At 46.1% G+C, this 18270-nt stretch overlaps 1 protein-coding gene across 6 annotated transcripts in view; it reads right to left on the bottom strand.

Annotated features, from left to right (window-relative positions):
* The window catches only part of LOC140898293 (uncharacterized), a 36398-nt gene extending 24136 nt beyond the window's left edge, over positions 1 to 12262 (bottom strand). For 2 of the 6 annotated variants that reach the window (XM_073311933.1, XM_078848804.1), the window contains exons 1-3: positions 10569 to 10815; positions 4213 to 4339; positions 418 to 531 (exon numbers count right to left, since the gene is read on the bottom strand). In XM_073311933.1, the coding sequence (XP_073168034.1) occupies positions 418 to 531; positions 4213 to 4339; positions 10569 to 10682 (355 nt within the window). In that variant the 5' untranslated portion in view covers positions 10683 to 10815. Of the gene's footprint in view, positions 1 to 417; positions 532 to 4212; positions 4340 to 5408; positions 5898 to 10568; positions 10816 to 10892; positions 11061 to 11561 lie in introns of those variants that run through there. The other 4 variants (XM_078848807.1, XM_078848805.1, XM_078848806.1 and 1 more) reach the window with 4 other exon arrangements.
* Positions 12263 to 18270: the final 6008 nt, after the last annotated feature.

Genomic DNA, 18270 nt, shown 5'->3' with positions numbered 1-18270 from the left:
GACAGAGAGATACTTGAGACAGGAGTCATTTCCTGTGCCCGAGGGGAAAGGGAACCTCAAAAAAGTGAATGGGATGGCAGGAAATAAACCAAAAGATCTGCTGGGGAGATGCAAAAAATCAGGAGCCAAATCCCTCCCCCCTCCAAACCCTTCCCCAGAAAGGAGAGAGGAGGGGACCAATTTTGCCTCCACGTCCCAAGTGAACACACAGTGGTGCAGGAGCTACTTCTAGGTGTCAGTCAGGATGGGTGGGGAGCCCCGAGTTGCGTCTGACATGAGGATATGACACCAGCTAGTCACAATCCTAACCTGGGTGAGATGAAGCAGACGTGGGGGAGCCCACAGGCCCTTTGTGAGAATCCCAGCTGATTATGCCAATGACGGGTGGTTTCTGTGTCCATTTAATCATTTCCTCACCTGTGCGGATGTTTCTCAGGATGTCCCTTTCCTCAAGGCTCGGGAGATCTGTCACCCACGGCTCTTCCCCTCGTTCCAGCTGGGCTATTATGTTGGGTTTGGCAATTGGAAATCCTGCTCCAGAGAAAGAAAGCAGGTGAGACCAGGATTTTACAATTATTCTGAGACACAGCTGTTTCCAGGCGTGCTGGATGAGTGGGTGCCCTTGTATTCTTCACAGAGTTTAAGGGCAAAAGGGACCAATAGATCTTCTAGTCTGACCTCCTGTGTATCAGAGGCCCTATATTAAAGCCCAGAGACTTTTGTTGAAAAGATTTCCATCCCCAGGAGAGTAAACTGTGTGGCACGGGGAGAGAACAGGACAGACCAACATGCTACTAATGTCTGAGGCCCCTGCAATGGCAGGGAACTGATTTGGTAAGAGATGTTCAGATGATTCCAGCAGGTGATCCAGGCCCAATGCTGCAGACTCAGGAAATCTAACCCCTCCCCTGACTAGGTTCCAGCCAATCGGAGCTGCAGAAAAATTCATTCCTAACCTCAAATCAGGTGATCAGTTTGACCCTGAGCATGTGAGTAAGACACACCAGCCAGGAATCTAGAAAGAGGGTTCTCTGTACCACCTCGATGTACTGGTCCACCCCATCTGGTGTCCTGTCTTCAACTGTGGCTGATCTCTTATGCTTCAGAGGAAGGAAACATACAAACAAAGACCCCATCCTAGAACACAACTAGCCATTTGTACATCGGGGAAAAATATTCTTTTCTGACCGCTGTAAATGACCAAAAAATTATTATAATCATTATTCAATGACAAAACAGAAAAAAACACTTAATGAATGCAGTGACACCCAAACCTCCAAAAACCCAAGAAATACGGAGTTAAAGTATTTCAATCTCAAACTTCTGAAAATCCAGGAAATTGTACTGGCATGGCAGGGCCACTATAGTTAAGGTTGCATCATGACTTCTGTTAAAAGGTTGATTTTTCTAAGTCCTCTAAAAATCAACATCCTTTGTCAGACTCTTTTGAAATTTGGTGTGCGTCAGGAGGGTGCAGTTAGTGACCCAAACTTTGGGGTCATTTGAGCTAGAGGTGCCAGAAATATAAGGCCTGAGAAAAATAGCCATTTTAAAAAAGAGTTTCTACATTTTTTTTTTTTTTTTTGCATAGGGCTAGAGATCAAACTATTGAAGTGATGCAGGGCAGAATGATCTCAATCTGCTGAGTTTTACCCAAAATAGTGCATGGCACACCCTCAATCTTTGGGGGATGCAGACTGAGAATGAGATTTAAGAAAATGTACATTTTTTACAGTATGCATGCACCAATACAGAAAAAGAATTAACGGGTTTCCATTTCTGCCATTTTATAGGCTTTAAAGCTCAACTCTTGCAAGTGCTCTAAAAGCAGAATGGTCACTCAGATCACTTTGCATTTTGTGTGCCTCCTTGGAATGTTGGGTAGCACCAGTGACCAAAATTTGGGTTCTTTTGAGGGGTTCTCGAGTTACAAGTCCTTCAAAAATGTCCTTCTGCTGCCTTGTACTGTTGAACTGAGATTCCCTGAGACTGATGGCTGTGAACTCACCCTTCAATTAGCATAACTAAGGCTAAGTTAATCACAAGCCCCCATCTAAGACACAAGGAGATATGGATTGAGTGACCAGAGGTTGCTACAATTTGTGAATCATGGGTCACAATTTCATTTTGGGAGGAATGTAATCAAAATATTTTTGGGGAGGGGGAAACAGACATGGGAGGGGAGAGGTATTAGGGGGCAGAGGAGTGGGGGAATAAGGGAAGAGGGGTATAAATGGGGTGGATGATTAGGGAGGGAAGAGAGGTTGGGGGCTCAGGTGAGGGAGGCATGGAGCTTGCGGGGAGTGGAGGAGAGGGACACTGAGTTCCACTACACCCATCTACCCTGCCCCTGCCCAGGCCATAAAACATCCCCCAGAAACTGGATTAAAGCATATTTTTTAAAAAGAGAGAACTAATTTCACGCTAAAGACTCAAAGCGATGATGAGTCCCCTACCCCCCTTAGTAAGATGGTTCCAATGTTTAATTATCCTCACTGCTGGGAAATTGCATCTTATTTCAAGGAAGAATGTGTGTAACTTCAGCTTCCAGCCACTGCGTCAAGTTATTCGTTCCTGAGCAAAGCTTAAACCCCCCCTTCCCCTCCATTATCAAATCTATTTTCCATGTGTAAGTACCTAAACACACCGATCAAGTCCCCTCTCAACCTTCTCTTCAATAAGCTGGATAAGTTGAGCTCCTCCCATGGAAAGGCCTGTCTTCCAGCCCTGGGGCCTTCCTTGTGTCCCTCCTTTGAACTCTCTCCAATGTTCCCACATCCTTCTTGAAGTGTGGACACCAGAACTGGAGGCGGTATTCCAGCAGTGCTCTCACCAATGCTGCGTATACAGGCAAGAGCTCTTCCTCGCTTCTGCCTGATACTCCCCTTTTTACACACCCAAGGATCACCTGAGTCCTGTTTTGCACAGCGCTGCATGATTATCTACAATGTCGATAGTTTCTTCCTCAAACTGTCACCAAACCAACAGACTTGATGCAATTTTAGACTTGGTTTTAGTAAGTAGTGAGGACATCATAGAAGAGGTGGTCGTAGGAAATAACCTTGGCTCTAGTCACAGGTTGATTCAGTTTAAATTAAAAGAAAGGATAATGAAACCCAGGTTATCAAGTATGATTTTTTTATTTCAGAAGGTCAGATTTGGCTACTTCTATGGGGTTATGCCAGCGCAGCGGCTAGGCTGCTCTGACCTCCGCAGTGCAGCCAACCCCAGAATCCTTCATGCTGTAGGTACAATCTGAATTCTTGTAGTCTCAGATGTATTACCTTGCATTTGGCTGTACAAGTACTAGAACACATTTTCGGAGATTATGACCATTTAAGCAGGAAATTCAGATCACTCGGTAACAATAACCTGTCCTCATTATTGATACCCCACTAATCTTTGTGTCATCCACAAACCTTATCAGCAAAGATTTTACATCATCATGAAGACTCTTAATAAAAATATTAAGTAGTGTTGGACCAAGAACTGCTCCCTAGGGCACCCACTAGAAACACCCCTGCTCATTGACTTCCCCCATTAACAAAAAAATTTTGAGATCCGTAAGTGAGCCAGTTATGAATCCATCTACTGTGTGGTCTTGTTCATTCCATATAACACAAGCTTTTTAAATCAAAATGTCGTGGTACCAAGTCAAATGCCCTGAAGAAATCCAAGTATACTATATCAACACTGCTGCCTTCTTCAACCAGAGCTGCATAAACCAAACAGATGTTCCTGAAGTCCCTTTGGGCATGCCGGTTAGATAGTTCTTGGGAGGCATACAGCTCCCCCTGCAGGAGGTCAGCGATCTCCACACACTGGGGGATTTTATGACTTTGGCACAATACAATTGAGCAACCTCTTACTCCTTCCTAACCCTGCTGAGATCACAGCCCTTTCCAGCCATGGAGATAGTCCTGAGAAAGGATGGAGAGGAGACATCTTTCTGTGTGTGAAAGTGAGAAACACAGGGTGCTACCTATAGCCCATCCTCTCCCTTGGAAGTTTTGTGGATGAGCATCTCCACTATGTCTCTGAATCTCCTCTCCCCTGGGAGGGGTATCAGGAGGGAGCAGTCTCTCTCACATGGTTTCTGGGGCTGATCCTCCTGAAAACTAAGAGACCACGGAAGAACCCTGAGCAGAAGCTGACCCAAATGCTTCAGAGACCCTCACCCCTTCTAATACCCGAGGGAACAGGAATCCTTACCCAGAGAGGTCACATTCTCATAGTTCTGCTGCATGACGTCCCTGTAGAGGGCTCTCTGATGGGGGTCCAGCAGAGCCCACTGCTCTTCAGTAAAATACACAGCCACCTCCTTGAAGGTCACCAGCTCCTGAAACAGCCAGAGTCCCCCTCTCAGAACCTGCTCCCCTGGGCACAATCCCACCAGCTCAGTCACAGGCAGGGCTGCAAAATCCCTCACCCACAGAGAGCAGGAAATTTTCCCTGGGGCAGGGGAAATTTCTAAAAGCTGTCATAAAAACACACTATTTTTGTGGTGAAACTGTGATGCCAACTCCGCTGATTTTATCATGAGTCTCACAATATTTAGTTGGGATTTTTGGACTTTTCCCATGATCTCATAATTCCTGGCAAAGAACTCACACATTCTCCCTTGTTCTACATGGCCACCACCTCCCATTACTTTCAGAGGGGTAGAGTCAAACTGCCCTTGTGACGGGTTGGATCACAAAACCCCCCTTAGGAACTGCCAGCTGATGTGCTGAGACTCTCTCTGAGCCTGTTTCCCTTGCCAGCTTGGAATTTCAGAACCCTGCCCGGTTGTGCCAGACACGCTAGACTGCTACAAACACAGACCCAGGTCTGAACCATGTCCCCCACAAGCTGCAGGCTTAACTGAAAACAGTTCAAGAAATGTCTCCAGCACTCAGATACCCAACTCCCAATGGGGTCCAAACCCCAAATAAATCCGTTTTACCCTGTGTAAAGCTTATACAGGGTAAACTCATAAATTGTTTGCCCTCTATAACACTGATCAGAGAACCATAGAATATCAGGGTTGGAGGGGACCTCAGGATGTTATCTAGTCCAACCCTCTGCTCAAAGCAGGATCCAATCCCCAATTTTTGCCCCAGATCCCTAAGTGGCCCCCTCAAGGATTGAACTCACAACCCTAGGTTAGCAGGCCAATGCTCAAACCACTGAGCTATCCCTCCCCCCAGAGGAGAGAGAGAGATATGCACAGCTGTTTGCCCCCCCCCACGTATTAATACATACTCTGGGTTAATCAATAAGAAAAAAATGATTAAATACAAAAAGTTGGATTTAAGTGGTTCCAGGTAATAACAGATAGAACAAAGTGAATTACCAAGCAAAATAAAATAAAACACGCAAGTCTAAGCCTAATACAGTAAGAAAACTGAATACAGATAAAATCTCACCTTCAGAGATGTTTCAATAAGCTTCTATCACAGACTGGACACCTTCCTAGTCTGGGCCCAATTCTTTCCCCGGTACAGTCCTTGTTCCAGCTCAGGTGGTAGCTAGGGGATTTCTCATGACTGCAGCCCCCTTTGTTCTGTTCCACCCCCTTATACATCTTTTGCACAAGGCGGGAATCCTTTGTCCCTCTCTGGGTTCCCACCCCGCCTTCTAAATGGAAAAGTACCAGGTTAAAGATGGATTCCAGTTCAGGTGACATGATCACATGTCACTGTAAGACTTCACTACCCACTTGCCAGCACACAGGTATACAGGAAGGCTTACAAGTAAACAGAGTCATCTACAGTCAATTGTCCTGGTTAATGGGAGCCATCAAAATTCCAAACCACCATTAATGGACCAAACTTTGCATAATTACAATAGGCCCTCAGAGTTATATTTAATATTTCTAGTTTAAGATACAAGAAGGATACATACATGACCACACTCAGTAGATTATAAGCTTTGTAATGATACCTTACAAGAGACCTTTTGCATGAAGCATATTCCAATTACATTATATTCACACTCATTAGCATATTTTCATAAAATCATATAGAGAGTAATGTCACAGCCCTTATTCAAAATGGCCACCATTTCCCTACAGTTTGTAAGCCCACCTCCAGAGTTACTCTTGGCTTCTGAGTGCTGTAGGATGGCAACAGAGCTTTGGTATCAACACATTCAGGGGGTTGTTTCCTCACACAGGAGTATTTCCACCCTATCCCTAAAATTCAGGCCCTACCTTAAAGAAGAGGTAGTGTATAAGGTTAGGTTAGTACAGTAACTTCTCGCTTAACGTTAAGTTATGTTCCTGAAAAATGCGACTTTAAGCGAAACAATGTTAAGCTAATCCAATTTTCCTATAAGAATTAATGTAAATAGGGGGGGTTAGGTTCCAGGGAAATTTTTCTCACCAGATAAAAGACTATATTATATATAGGTTTCAGAGTAACAGCCGTGTTAGTCTGTATTCGCAAAAAGAAAAGGAGTACTTGTGGCACCTTAGAGACTAACCAATTTATTAGAGCATAAGCTGTAGCTCACGAAAGCTTATGCTCTAATAAATTGGTTAGTCTCTAAGGTGCCACAAGTACTCCTTTTCTTTATATTATATATATACACAGTATAAGTTTTAAACAAACAATTTAATACTGTACACAGCAATGATGATTGTGAAGCTTGGTTGAGGTGGTGAAGTCAGCGGGTGGAAGAGGGTGGGATATTTCCCAGGGAATGCCTTACTGCTAAATGATGAACTAGCTTTTGGCTGAGCCCTCAAGGGTTAACTCATTTGTGTTAATGTAGCTGCACACTCTACAAGGCAGCACAAATGGAGGGAGGGGAGACAGCATGGCAGACAGAGACACACACCCTTTGTGAGAGAGAGTGCCCCTTTAAGTAGGCTGACCCCACTCTTAAGTACACTGCCTTTTTAAGTAGATAAGCAAATTGAGACAGCAGCTGCTCCAAGGAAGCTCCCTTTGTCCTGAGCCCTGTCTTGTCGTCCCCCACACAATGGAGATGGGGTAAGTGGGGTGCAGGAGCAGGAGGGAGGGGGACACTCTGACATTAGCCCCCCTCTCTTCCCCCCTGCACAGCAAGCAGGAGGCTCCCGGGAGAAGCTCCAAGGCAGAGGGCAGGAGCAGCATGTGGCAGTGGGGGGAGGGACAGCTGAGCTGCCGGCAATCGATAGCGTGCTGGGCGGCTGATGCACAGGGAACTTAGGGAAGTGGGGAGCTGACAGGGGGGCTGCCGGTCCATCCTGTTTCCAAGCCCCCACCAGCTAGCTCCAATGGGCTGCTCTTCCTGCAAGCAGTGGACAAAGCAGGCGGCTGCCAAACGATGTTATAAGGGAGCATTGCACAACTTTAAATGAGCATGTTCCCTAATTGATCAGCAACGTAACAATGAAACAACGTTAACCAGGACGACTATAGGTGAGGAGTTACTGTATTTCTTTAAATGGTTTATGAGCTCTTTAGTGGAGCTCACTGTGTTCTAGGTTTTAGAAGCCTCCAGAGCCAATCAGAGCAGCAGTGGGTATGTAGCTAGGCCTTGGGTATCTGTGTAAATTTACTAAATGTGATTATTTGGAATCCAACTATGTCTGTGTAGTTTCATTGAGTTCTTTGGCATATTACACAGTAAAAAGACACAACAATTTGCACCGAGGACATGGTCCAAATCCAGGAATACAGTGGAATAGACACTGATGGCAGAGGCCCAGTGAAAGTGAATCTACAAAGAAATTGTTACCTGCAGCCAGTTGGACTGTTTATTAAATCAGGGTGGAAGAGGGAAAGGTTAAAAGTGCCTAGTATTTGGGGAAAACGGGCTTGTACAATAGCTCAGTAGAGGACTAACCCACCGATAGCAAGAGAACATGGAGCCCAGTGACAATATGTCTTCGCTGCAGAGTTAACTCCAGTTTATGAGGTACTCCTCATAAATTAGCCTAGCTTGAGTAAGAGAGGCCACACAGCGAAATAACACCTGAGTTACCGTGTCCACTGTCCACACCGGTGCTGCTCTCACTCGTGTGTGTTGCTAAGGCTTTCGGGGGCACATGCCATGATTCTTCATTCTGCAGGCAGCTGTGCAGCTCTCAAGTTAAGGGTTTTGTGTGTGGACTCGACTCAAGTTAGGGGCGGCACTCGAGCTATAACTAGAGTTAACTTTGCAGTCATGACAAGCCCCGGGACAGTTCTAGCACCTCTAGAATTGTTAGAAGAAAACAAAATGTTGTTTGGAATTCTTTACAATGTAGATTAAGTTAGACTTCAAATGAAACTTGATACAGGGTGTGCTCTGTCTTATTTCATAGCGGGATTATCAGAGGCTATTTACAGAAGTGAAGTTGTGGAAAACCTCAGTGCTACTAAAAACATACAATGGACATCCTCTCTCCCTGAGGTCTTATTAAAGTGAAGGTAACATAAATAAAGTGCATATGCTGGAACTGTATGTTGTGAAGTGAAAGGATCCAGTAATAAATAATAGAGAATGACATGGATTCAACTGGACTGGCAGAGCATAAAAGCCCTTCATGTTTATTATTATTATTGATACCGATACAAAACAAATTAGCTGAACTTATGCCCAAGAAAGCTGATGTCTTTCACTGAATGTCTGCCTAAACCAGCTTTTAAGCACAAGGATGTCCCACCTGCTGACCCCTGAGGGGAGCACGGGTGATCTCCCGACTGTTTCCCTTCACCTGAGGGGAGCATGAGCGATTCCCTGACTGTCTCCCCCTGCCCGAGGGGAGCATGAGCGATTCCCTGACTGTCTCCCCCTGCCCGAGGGGAGCATGAGCGATTCCCTGACTGTCTCCCCCTGCCCGAGGGGAGCATGAGCGATTCCCTGACTGTCTCCCCCTGCCCGAGGGGAGCCCGTGGCGATCCTCCAACTGCCTCCCCCTGCCCAAGGGAAACACGGGGAGTCCCCCGACTGTCTCCCCCCTGAGTGAGGGGAACGCGGGTGATCCCCCGACTGTCTCCCCCCTGAGTGAGGGGAATGCGGGTGATCCCCCGACTGTCTCCCCCCTGAGTGAGGGGAATGCGGGTGATCCCCCGACTGTCTCCCCCCTGAGTGAGGGGAATGCGGGTGATCCCCCGACTGTCTCTCCCAGCCTGAGGAGAGTGCGGGTGATCCCCCGACTGTCTCTCCCAGCCTGAGGAGAGTGCGGGTGATCCCCCGACTGTCTCTCCCAGCCTGAGGAGAGTGCGGGTGATCCCCTGATTGTCTCCCCCCTTCCTGAGGGGAGCACAGGCGATCTTCTGACTGTCTACCCCTGCCTGACGGGAACATGGTCGATCCCCCAGATGACTCCCCCTGCCTGCTGGGAGTATGGGCGATCTCCCAACTGTCTCCCCTCACCCGAGGGGAGCGCAGGCAATCCCCTGACTGTCTCCCCCGGCCTGAGAGGGGTGCGGGCAATCCCCTGACTGTCTCCCCGCTGCCTGAGGGAATGTGGGCAATCCACCAGCTGTCTCCCTCTGCCTGAGGAGAGCATGGGCAACCACCTTACTGTCTCCCCCACCCTGAGGGGAGGGTGGGCGATGCCCCGTCTGTCTCCCCCAGCCTGAGGGGAGCGCGGGCAATCACCTAACTGTCTCCCCCTGCCTAGTGTGTTGCCACTTTTGCCCTCAAAGGGATTTGCCGAACTCTGGCAGAGAGCAAGTGGCCTGGGAAACACAGAGGGGCCTCCCTACGCTGTGGAGACTTTTCTCACTCTGAGTAATGCCTATTGATGCCGAAGAGAGGTTAGAACCCTGGGCGAATCGGCACCCTCATCACCCCATCGCACTCCAGCAGCTCCAGGCCTGCAACATCTCATCAAGGAATATGGGGTCCTCCACCTTTTGGAGCCCACTAGTGTGGAATAAACTGGACTCGTCAATCCAGGGCAATCCACCCTCGGGGTTGTGTTACTTGTGAGTTGTATGGTGTTACTGATGTATCTACTCCAAGACCATTTTTCCCTTCCCTTTATAGGCTTCCTGTATATTTCCCCTTGTAAATAAAGTGTACATTGATTGTTGGTTCATCCATTAGGGAAGCTATGTACAGAGGCATCAGGCTAGTCCTGGGGGTAAGGACCTGGTCAGGGATAACTGAAACTACATAGGGAGATAGGGTAGGGTTCCTGGCTCCCTTAAACAGTCAGATGGGGGCACTATAGCTAGTAGCTGAGAACCCAGGCAGTTGAAACCCACTGAGGCCGAAGCAGAGGGACACACGGGAAGGGCTCCTGTTGATGATTAGCTGCCCTTAAGGACCAAGCAATCCAAAAAACCCTTTACATCCCTTCAAGCAGTTTGTGAGCTGTCTGGTGGCTCACTATGTTCTGTGGTTTAGAAGCTGCCAAGAACTAATCTAAGCAGTAGCATAAATATGTGGCTAGACCTTGCATGTCTGTGTATAGTTACTAAATATGGTTAATTAGGACCTAGCTGTGCCCCTGTGGCTTCTCCATATTGGTTTTGTTGTGTAGAGAACAAAGGACACAACAGAGGTTTTTCATTCCCCATTCAGCTTTCCTCCTGTATTTCCTGTCTCTCTCCCACATCCAGACCAAGCCCACCCTCCCCAGCAGCTCCCTGCAAAACACTTACCTGAGCCAGCACCACTGAAGCAGCCATGTCTCTTCCCCGTCCCCTGGGAGGATGAGAGGATCTGGAGCAAGATGTGGATGTCATTCTGCTTCCTGTCAGTGCAAGAAGGGCCATTGGGCAGGCATCAGAAAATGTTTTAGTCTATTTTACACCCCAGTTTCCCCCAGGGCTCTTTACCTGAAGCCAGACTCTCGATTCTGCCAGGCTGGAAAAACACTTGATCACTTTATTGCAGCGCAGACCCAGCCCCTCCCACCAGGACTAAACCCACTGAGACATTTTTAAAAGTCTCTAAACCAAACCTTAGGGCAGGTCAACACTTACAATGCTGCTGCAACACAGTTGCATCTTCAGTAAAGATGCTACCTATGCCAACAGGAAGGCTTCTCCTGTCGAGGTAGGTGCTCCACCTCCCAGAAGGCAGTAGCTATGTCCATGGGAGAATTCTCCTGTCAATCTAGCACTGTCTACACGGGGGTGACCAACCTGAGCCTGAGAAGGAGCCAGAATTTACCAGTGTGCATTGCCAGAGAGCCACAGTAATACGTCAACAGCCTCCCATAAGCTCTGCCTGCCCCACTCCCAATGCCTCCCACGCACCGGCAGCCCCGCTGATCAGCACCTCCCCCTCCCTCCTGATCAGCTGTTTTGTGGCATGCAGGAGGCTCTGGGGGGTGGGGTGGGGGAGGAGCGAGGGCATGGCAGGCTCAAGGGAAGGTGCAGGAAGGGGTGGAGTGAGGGCAGGGCCTGTGGCAGAGCCAGGGGTTGAACAGTGAGATCCTGCTGGCACATTGGAAAGTTGACACCTGTAACTCCAGCCCCGGAGTCGGTGCCTGTACAAGGAGCTGCATAGTAACCTCTGAAGAGCCGGATGTGGCTCTGGAGCCACAGGTCGGCCACCCCTGGTCTACACTGGGGATTAGGTTGGTTTAATTGTGTTACTTTTCTTGGGGTGTGGATTTTCACACCCCCAAGTGAGGAAGTTATACTGACCTAATTTCCTAGTGTAGGAATTTCCTGGCCTTAGAAAAGAGCAGACTCAAAGGAGCCCGTTTGGGGGACCCCGCCTGACTCTGTCCCGGACGGCGGCACATTCCCTCAGCAGTGCAGGGACCAGGCGGAGCAGCAACTGGTTTTCCTCTCCCTGCTCCTGACCTTGTTCCCAGGCAAGTCAGTCTGTCCCCGGGGCGCTGCAGGGAACGAGGCTGGGCAGGGCTGGGAGCCGGGAACCTCCCTCCGCAATAAGCTCCTGCTGCCCCTTCCAGCCTGGTTTTCCCCCATCTCCTTCGCCCTCTGCCCAGGAGACTTGGTCACTGTGCAGGGGCCATTCACTCTCCGGGCTGGATCGGCTCCTGCTAACGAGAGCTTCGGGGAGCCAGGGAGCGAGGGCAGCAGCCGGCCTGGGACTCGCAGACCCCCGGGAGCAGAGCTGGGGCGAGGAGGGGCCGTTGGTGCGGAGTCACTTTCCTGCCCGGCCCCGGCCCTTCCCCCGGGTCTCCCCCCTCACCTGCAGGCTCCGGCTCAGGGGCTGGTGTCGGCAGAGCCCGGGGCTGGTTCCAGCCGCCGCAGAAAGTGCCCCCGGCTGGGCCCAGAGGGGGCTCGGACAGACCCCACGGGGGAGCAGCAGCCGCCGCTGACCCAGGAAGCGCAGCCCCGGGGAGGGAAGGGGCGGAGGAGAGGAGTTTCCCCACCACGCCGAGCTGCCACGGAGCAGGCTGGAGCGGTCTGAACACGCTCGGGAACATCTGCTGAAGCCGCCGCCCTCACTTGCCGTCGGAAGCTCCTCCCCGCGGCAGGGCGGCCCCCTGTTTATGGGGCGGGGGCCGAAGCGTGTCCAGGAGCGGGTGGAGCAGCTGGCGGAGGCAGGGGAATGAGGGGGGCAGGTAGACAGAGTCAGGGAGAGGGGGCAGGAACCGGGGTTAGGATGGGGGAGATGCGCTGCCAGACAGGGGCAGAAGGGGAAACCCTGGGACAGCGAGGGGCAGAGGGGATAAAAGTGACCACAATGGGGTGAGCCCTGGGCAGTGGTTGCCAGAATAGCACATGGGTGGCAGAGAGGTTTGTGTTTCTTGCTGGCCCATCTCAGCAACCCCACTCCAGGGCTGTGGTGTTAAAGCACATGACCAGATACGTCTTTGTTACACAAAATAATTCGTTGGCACTTTATGGGGGTCTTATCTCCTGTTCGGATGCCTGAAAGTTACTCTGTTTCCAGTAAACTACTGCAAATGCAATTTCACTTCAGTTTATTTATTTATTTGTAATGCTTTTTAAAAGCAGTGTTTTGGTTACTCCTGTTTTCCTTAGCATGCCTTGGTTAACAGTGTGCAGATGGATGTCACTGTGCTGCTTAGTGTAAGGTTCTAATAATAAACCCTCACAGAAAATAGTAATTGGTGCTGGTATTTAAGCCATCACTTGCAGTGTTCCTAGCAGAACATTTCCTTTGTTCTTACCAGGATTTTGTAATTTACAATTGTTATTTCACAATTTGTTCTTTTTATTTTTCCTCTAGCACAAGTTTATTCTTCACCACATGACCTCATGGAAATCATAGACATGTACGGCTGGAAGGGACCTCAAGAAGCCATCAAGGTCATCTCCCTGTGCTGTGGCAGATTCAGTAGAGACCCCCCCACCCCGACAGGTGTTTGTCTAACTTGCTTAGGTATGTTGGAAATCCTACAGGCACCCAATTGCAACTTGAGATGCCGAAACACTTTTGAAAATTTGTCCTAAAGAACGTAGGCTCTATCTACAGAATGGGGGGCTGTATCCTGGAAAGCGGTGTCCCTGGAAACGATTTAGGGGTCCTAGTGGACAAGTAACTAAACCTAAGCTCCCAGTGCAATGCTGTAGCTTCTGAGCAGAGCTGCTGAATTGGGCCCTGAAGGCAAGATAAACGGAGGAGCACCTATTTTCCCTAGAGTCAGGGTCGTTCTAGGAATCGGGCAGGAGATAGATATGTGGGTGCCTAGCGGGGGGCAGCAGTGCACATGTCTAGAGGCAGAAACACAGGCACTTAGGGGACTGCTACTGCAAAAATTTAGGCACCAAGTGAATGCAGGTTTTTGCGATTGGTAGCAAATTCTGATGGGAAGCAGTTCCTGACACGCGGACCAGCTTCAACTGCCCGGATCTCAGCCCCTTCCCCACCTGGGCTCCAATGATGGAATCTCCCCTCCCTTGCTCAGACCCCCTTCCTGAATCCCACCTCCTGCTGTATGAAATGTGGAGAAATAATATATGAGAGAGCCGATGAGGGCCTGATCCTGCAAACCATCCCATTTGAATCGTCATGTTGGTGTCCAGGGGTGCTGCTGTAACAAGAGCTGCTGGGAAAGAGGCTGGGGGTGCTCGGTGTTGACAACAGGGGGCGATACTACCCCTGAATTGGATCTTTACTGGTATCCAGTGGAACAGATCACTGTCATACCAGTGAAAAAGGTCTACAGCAATTATTTTCAATCCACAATAGTTTCTTAAGAAGGAATTACACGAGCGGTAAAGGGTTACATTAAGCACATAACTTCTATGTTAGATATTAAGAGCAATACATTAAGAGCTATAAATTCCTCTTAACAAGTCTCTCTTTTACAAACATACACAAGCAGGCCCTGTGCTAGCCTGATGCAGTTCCTGCTTGGCTAACAGAGAAGGTGGTTACCAATTTTATGGACGGCTTCTTCTCTCCAGGTCTGTTCTTCTCAGCCCTCTGGCCTGTCTCGGATTCCCTCGAGGCAAGGCCTTGGCTGCCTTGAGACCCCTCTGGTTCACAGTCCTACTCGAGCCCACGGAGCAGAGTTTTGGCTACTCTGTCTGGCAGCGTTGCTTCTTCAAGAGTCAATTAAGGAATCTCAACCAACAGTAATTTACTTTGCTTGATTCTTATACTCTTTTTCCTCAAAGGAGTCACATGTCTTAAAAGCATGCCCAGTGGGCGTGTGGTTATTAATTTTATTTATTTAGTATTTTAGAAGGGGCTGGGGAGGTACCCAATGAAAATCACTCCAAACCACTCCACTCCACGTTTACTCACTCATCAATCATTCACTCTGGCTCTCTGCGTGGTGTCCTTGCTGCAAAGTCACTACAACCAGGTCGCCCTGTGCTCCATGCTGCAACTTTATACATGTGATATTTACTTTTGCATGGGCCCATATTTGCCGACCCATAGGTTCACTATGACAATATCGATCATACATGCAGGCTTTGCCAGTCCTTTATCAAATCTGCTTCTGCTTAAAGGGACCCTGTTCCCAGGATCCTCTGCAGCCCTTCAGCCATGTTTAAGTCATGTCAAGTTATGTTCACACCATTCATTCAGTATTGCCACGCCATACCTGCAATTTGTACACTAACTATTAGATTATCTGTGGGTTTTTTTTGTTTTTATAAAACTTAAAGCATTATTTTATGATTATTAGTTGCATAATTTAACAACTTAATTTTATAAGTTTTTTGCAAAGCTTGGGTTTTTTTATATTGCTTAACATCTTACAACAGAAACATATACGGAATAATACAGCAGTTTCAGAAATTCAAAATAACATTACCCAATTAACTTTATTTCATGTTGTTACTTGACATACAACATTGTACCAAGCACACATTTGAGATTTTATTTTTTTTACAGCTTTTTAAACAATTTTATACTTTTGAGCAAGCATATCTTTTACAGATATTATGAGTTTAGTTGACCGTTCTATTTGGTCCAGTGTGCCTTAATTAGTTTGTATTTTTATATTCCAATCTGTATTATTTTACTTGATATTCTTTAAACTTCGCGATGTTAATTTAGGGTGAGGCATAAAGATTTTAGTCATTTGGGGGTGCAATTGATATTGTTCATACTGGAAATAAGTTATATTTTCATGAGTACACCACATTTTTTGGTCCATAAACCAGGTTTGGTTGTTTATTGTTACACTACCCTTTTTTTTTATGCCAACATATATTTTGGTTTATTTTATATAATTTCCACCAACCATTTTTTTACTGTAAGTTTATGGTGAGATTACCTTCTTTTTATTTTAAATTTCAGGTTTTTTTTAACCAAGGTATCCCATTTCCATTGGGCTTCCAGTATTTGCTTTTATTTTAATTCAGGTATTTACCATAATTCATTTTCTTCTGCTACTATTTTATAGTATTTTGTTTTATTTGTCCAGGCGTTGGCATATATTACTGGATGCGCTTCTTGTGCCTTTCCATTGGCTATATCGGAAAGGATGAGAGTGCACTGGCATATGGTACATGTATGCACTTCCACATTTCAGGTATCTTGGAATGATTGATTAATATAAGAGTAGTAACTCAATGCCCAGTTAAGAGTCTGGGGCCAAGTTTCTTTTTGGTTCTGTTTTAAGATTTTTTTTTTAATTGTTCTTTTAAGATTTCCTGGTCTTTTATACAAACTTTTTTCCAGGATAATCCTGAGTGAATATTCCTTATTGTTTAACAATATTGAAAACACTTTTTTCCTACAATTTACTTAATTTCATTACAGAATATCCCATCTTTTGATTCACTGGTTTTCCTTGTTTTTCAGTGTGTGCTGACTTCATTAGTTGCTCTAAAGTTTTTTTTATTTTTTCCCTTAGGGTAGAGAGGCTCCATGTGTTTCCTAATAAACACATGCTCTATTTCTTACACGAAAGGTTCATATTCCTTGAGTGTTTTTTTTGGCCCCAAAGGGATTAACAGATTTTGTTACCATACAGTGCCAAACTTTTCCATTTTCCACATTTAGTTTTTTTCCTCATCATGACCTTTAACCAGGTTTGACCCCTTTTTCACTCTGTGAACCGAGGAATCGGCTGCTTGGATAAAAAGTTTTGTTTTCTTATTTTTTTTCAGCTTCTTTTTTTTTTAATTCTGGGGAGATAAGCATTGCTGAAACATGACCTTTGGACAAAACTACAGAGGACGGCTCTGAACCGTTATTTATAGTAAGGTTCATGCCAGTTGGAACTGTGCCTAAATTTATGTTATTTTCAGCACTTAGGGACTGTTTTCGAATTTTTGCTGCTGTTTTTTCAGTTGGTGGAGGTGCGGTGATAGGTCTGTGTCCTATAAAAGGTGGAAGTAAGGTGAATGGACGCTCATATCGGAATCCCCATTTTATTCTTTTATACAGGTACTTCCCTGGTTTTACAAATACTGCTTCAAATTTTTTCACGCATTTTCAAATAAGTTGGAGACCATTTTTTACAAGAACCTTTTCCTGGTCGGGGGTAGGTTCACCATACAGGGCCTTTACTTCATAGTTTTGTGACATTCCAGTTCCAAGTCACACTTTTTTTTTTTTTGCTTTAATTACCTTTCCACAAGGGGTGACTAAAGACTTAGTCCTATTTCTTGCTCCCTTACCCATTCAAGACTAGTAGCCCCAATTCGGAGGAGAAAATCCATGTGTATCCTTGGTATAAGCCCCCATTGCTGTGGGAATTGCTTGATTTTACAATCTCTGGTTGCCTCTCCCATGGGACAGATGGATGGTGATTCAGTAGCCACATGGTAGATGAGCCCATAGATGACCAAACGAAACAGGTTCCCCGGTATATTTTTTGCTTTCATGGATTAGTTTATGAAAACAAATAAACAAACAAAACACAGGTTTTTAACTGAGCCTTATAGGTTAGTACATTTTACATGACTATACACTATTTTATATTTACCTTATATATTCATGAACAATTATACTTACTTTTTTGATGGATACAGTTTGACTTGATCAGAATGTTTTCATACATTCCCATTTGGAGTGGCCATCAGAACCACTATAGGACTGGCCACATATTTTACAGGGAATGGTCCCTTTCATGTGGGTTTTAGGGGTTTTTTTACTTCCCAATTTTTTGAGAATTGCTTTGTTTTCTATTTTCCATTGGTACCCAGATGGTTCTTTTTGTTTCTCCCTTTGTCTTTGCTGATTTTTTTGTGCTCATTTTTAAAAAATTGTTTGTACTAAATCTGCTATTCAAACTTCCTTCTGCACCCATTTTTCAGATGGGAGTAGGAATTTAGGAGTTCTCATAGCTCAACCTGTCATTAACTTAAAAGGTGAGTACTTACTTTCAGCTTGTTCCAAGGTTTTTATGGTCATCAGGATTGCAGGTAAAGCAGTTTTCCAATTTCAGCCTTGTGTTTGAATTTGCTTGGTCAAGACTGTGTTTTTTTGTTTTTATTTTTACTTTTCCTGCACTTGGTGGGTGGTAGACCATATGCCATTTTTGTTTGATTATCCTTATTAATAATAATGCTTTTACCACTGCTTCCATGAAGTGAGGTCCTTGGTTACTATTTATGACCAAGGGTATACCCCATTTGCTTAGCATTTGAGTCCATAAAGCCAGAGCTGTAATTTGAGCTGTGTTATTTGTTGTGGGGATTACTTTTACACATCCTGAAAAAGTATCTATGACCACCAAGCAAAAGGGTTTTTTGTTTTGTTTTGGTAGAAGGTTTTTTTTTTTTTTTTTTTTTTAGAAAAAGGTCCAGTGTAATTCATTTGTAATTTTTGACACAGGCCCTTAGTGTTAGGTTGGTGTTTTAGTATTCCCCCCCGCTTTTAGGGTTAACTTGGGCAGGCACCAAGCATTATTGACAAAATTTGTTAATGTGCGTGTTAATTTCTGGCCACCACATGACATCTTTTACTTGTGTTATGTTTTTTTAGCCCCAAAATGTCCTTGTTCAT

Source organism: Lepidochelys kempii, chromosome 14, assembly GCF_965140285.1.
Source record: "Lepidochelys kempii isolate rLepKem1 chromosome 14, rLepKem1.hap1, whole genome shotgun sequence".
Lineage (NCBI taxonomy): Eukaryota > Metazoa > Chordata > Testudines > Cheloniidae > Lepidochelys > Lepidochelys kempii.
This window is presented reverse-complemented; position numbering and strand designations above follow the sequence as displayed.